We start from the raw sequence: 3,019 nt of genomic DNA, 5'->3' as shown, positions 1-3,019 counted from the left end.
TGTGTGTGTGTGTGTGTGTGTGTGTGTGTGTGTGTCTTACAGAGAGCAAGATGGGCACTAGGGATGAGAACTTCACAGTCAGTATTTCTTTACTGCTCGCCACAGACATTGCAGAGTGTAATTATTTCAGTGGTGGTTTTACTGCCTCAGAAGTGCTCTTCGTTAAGCTAATATGTTTCAAGATAGGCCTTTTGAAAGATGTGGATGCTGCCTTATGAGATAACGAGCAGGCCATAGATTAACAAATGGGAAAATTTACAAATTGCTAAGTCCTATTACTTACCTCTCAGCACTGTGGTCTTTATTAGAAGAGCATGCACGCGTACTCTCGTCAGAACAGCAAATGGCACACAGCAGTCCTGCCAAATGAAGTCCTTCTCTCTGGCTTTCTCTCTTTCAGCTCCGAAGCCCAGAGGGTGAAGGAAACCAGAGCTATTCTGAACAGTTAAAGAGCATTGGGGCAAAATTAAATTTAGGGCATTTTTTTTTTTAATTTTTTCTTATCTATTCCATAGCTATATCTTAAATTTTGTTATTTTCCATGAACACATAGAAACCATTATCACTTTATACTAATTTTTAAAAATGTATTCCTTTATTCTAAAAGTAATATATTCAGTCACGAGCAGCTCATGAGTGCACATAACTGTGGAGAAAGCTGTTTCCCCTGGCACTCGGATTTCTGAAGTTGTAAAATTTGTGTTGGAATGCTAATGCCTCAAAGCTGCGAGCTTTGAAACAGTAGTGGATAAAACCCAAACACTCGGGCCTCTGTTTGTTTGCAGAGAACACTTCAGAGGCGAGCCACTCCACACCCAGGGGAATTAAAGAACATGAAAAAGACGGTGGAGAATTTACGGAACGACATGAATGCCGCCAAAGGACTGGATTCAAACAAAAATGAGGTCAACCACGCCGCTGAGCGTGTGACCACGTCGGTGTAGCATTCACCTCTGAGTTTTACCTGCTGTGTCTTCCCTGCTGTAGAGATGTTCCTGTGCACCTGAGGAGCCTCCTGCCTGCCGTCCTTGTGTCCACCATCCCTCTGCCAGGATGCTGCTCTTGCACCAAGTGCCTTATGCATCCCTCAGTCCATCCGCATACCAGTAGCCTCCCATCCTGATTATGTTCAGTATCAGTTGTTCATAATAAGTAGAATACACTACTGTCAACATCTGACCTTCGTTTTTGTCTTGTGTTGGGGTTAGAGAGAGCAGGAAGGGGGATTCTGGCCTTCTTCCCTCCACTGAGTGCTGGACATTCTGAACCCAAGTTCTTACGGACCTACGGAGGAGAGGAAGCTTTATGTATGGGGGAAAAAAAGATACTTTTTTAACCTTTCTTGGCAGCTCAGATGGTGTAAATTTTAAAATTTTGTATAGGTATTTCATAACAAAAAATTATGTATTTCTTTGTTATTTTATCTTGAAGACGGTACATATTTTCGTATTTGTGCAGAAAAACAAATTTGGCCTAAAGTATTGGTTTTTACCTGCACCATCCACTCCGTGCCTTACTGTATCCTGTCCTGTCACACCGGCTGCAAACAGTCGCACCCTTGAGCAGCAAGATGGACGCCTGGGTATGGTTATTTTTAATCGGTGTCTCGAATTTTAATCAGTAGTCTGCTGGCTTGTTTGTTAACCAGAAAGATGAATTTATCAGTGATTTGTAAGTTTCATCAAGTGATTTCTTCGAAAAGATGAACCAAAGGATCAGCCTCACGCTACGTCATTCCATCTGCTCCCCTCGTCCCCACTCAGCCCTGATGTGTGCAGCATCAGGCTGGGCCTGCTCCAGAGGCGTGGGCCACCTGGGTAACTGCATACAGCAGAAAAGCACAGGAAAAAAAAAAAAAAAAACTGGTCCAGAAATTCAGTGGATCCAGGACTTATGTGTCACAGAAGAATGACTGTTGCTGAAGGAAGCTTAAAAATTTTATATCCAGATAAAAGACCACAATAAAGCAAAAGTAACCTATACCGTAATAGAAATGTTGCTATCTCTATACAAGTGCACTTTGATCTGTAAATAGTTTTAATCAAAGCATAACAAAACACTGCTTCAAGAATTACTTTTAAATCTAATTTAAGGGGTATGTTTTTACTGTGTTTTTGTCGTTTCCTTTTTACGTATGCTGTGTTGAAAGAGAAAATGCAGAGTGCCAGTCACTGTGGTGTCTGGGGGAATCACAGGGGTTCGGGGGAGGGGATTTCCCCTGTGAAATAAACTCATCATGGACATTGGCAAGCTTTTTAAAAATTGTTACTTTGTGTGTTCAAAATGCTAGCCAAAAACTGAGTTCTTACACAGAGGACTTCTTTCCACTAAGTGTCTAGATTTTAGCCAGTTAGTTTTGAGTAACTCCTGATGAGACTTTATTTACAAGACATGTTTCCACACAGGGCAGAGCCCGGAACTGCCTTCAGTGTGGGTTCATCATTGTGAGTTGAGGCATCTGGCCAGCTGGACTCCTTGGAAACCCATTTCCAACCAAGCACATGCAGTACCTGTGCATCTTGTGTACATTCAGGGCACGTAGTCAGTCTGCACCTGCGTATACACATTTCCAAAACCTTGGAGGTGAGAGTGCACGGCATTTGATGCTTTCCAGCTGTGACTCCTAACCAGTGGGGACCCATTTTCTTTCCTCCATTTTGAGAATTGGACATATCCTGATTTTAAAGCCTAGAAACCCAGTCTTGGTAATTCAGTGACTGATTTCTGTACAGATAAACATAGGGAATTTATTTTAGAGAGCCATTTTGATTCTGAAAAACTGACAGTTCCCATTGTATTCCGTTCATGGTTTTCCTCTAAAGGTCACCATTTGCCGGTCACCATTTGCTGCTCTTTTATCTTGCTTGCCCTTGGTGAACAGATAGAGGTAGAGATAGGGATCCACAGAAAATGGAGGAGGAGAGCTAGCTACTGTAGGAACTGCCTTGTGCCTAGTTCCCTCCTTCCTTCCTTCCTTCCCTCGGCCTGTTTATGCCATGTCCACCTCCCTGCTTTGTTC

General features: G+C 42.6%; 1 protein-coding gene across 2 annotated transcripts in view; it reads left to right on the top strand.

Moving 5' to 3' along the window:
- Lrrc1 (leucine rich repeat containing 1) overlaps positions 1–2,246 on the top strand; it is a 112,619-nt gene extending 110,373 nt beyond the window's left edge. For both annotated transcript variants that reach the window (XM_021206419.2, XM_029543245.1), the window contains exon 14: positions 786–2,246. In XM_021206419.2, the coding sequence (XP_021062078.1) occupies positions 786–944 (159 nt within the window). In that variant the 3' untranslated portion in view covers positions 945–2,246. The remainder of the gene's footprint in view (positions 1–785) is intronic.
- The last annotated feature ends 773 nt before the right edge of the window (positions 2,247–3,019 follow it).

Source organism: Mus pahari, chromosome 10 (assembly GCF_900095145.1).
Source record: "Mus pahari chromosome 10, PAHARI_EIJ_v1.1, whole genome shotgun sequence".
Classification (NCBI taxonomy): domain Eukaryota; kingdom Metazoa; phylum Chordata; class Mammalia; order Rodentia; family Muridae; genus Mus; species Mus pahari.
This window is presented reverse-complemented; position numbering and strand designations above follow the sequence as displayed.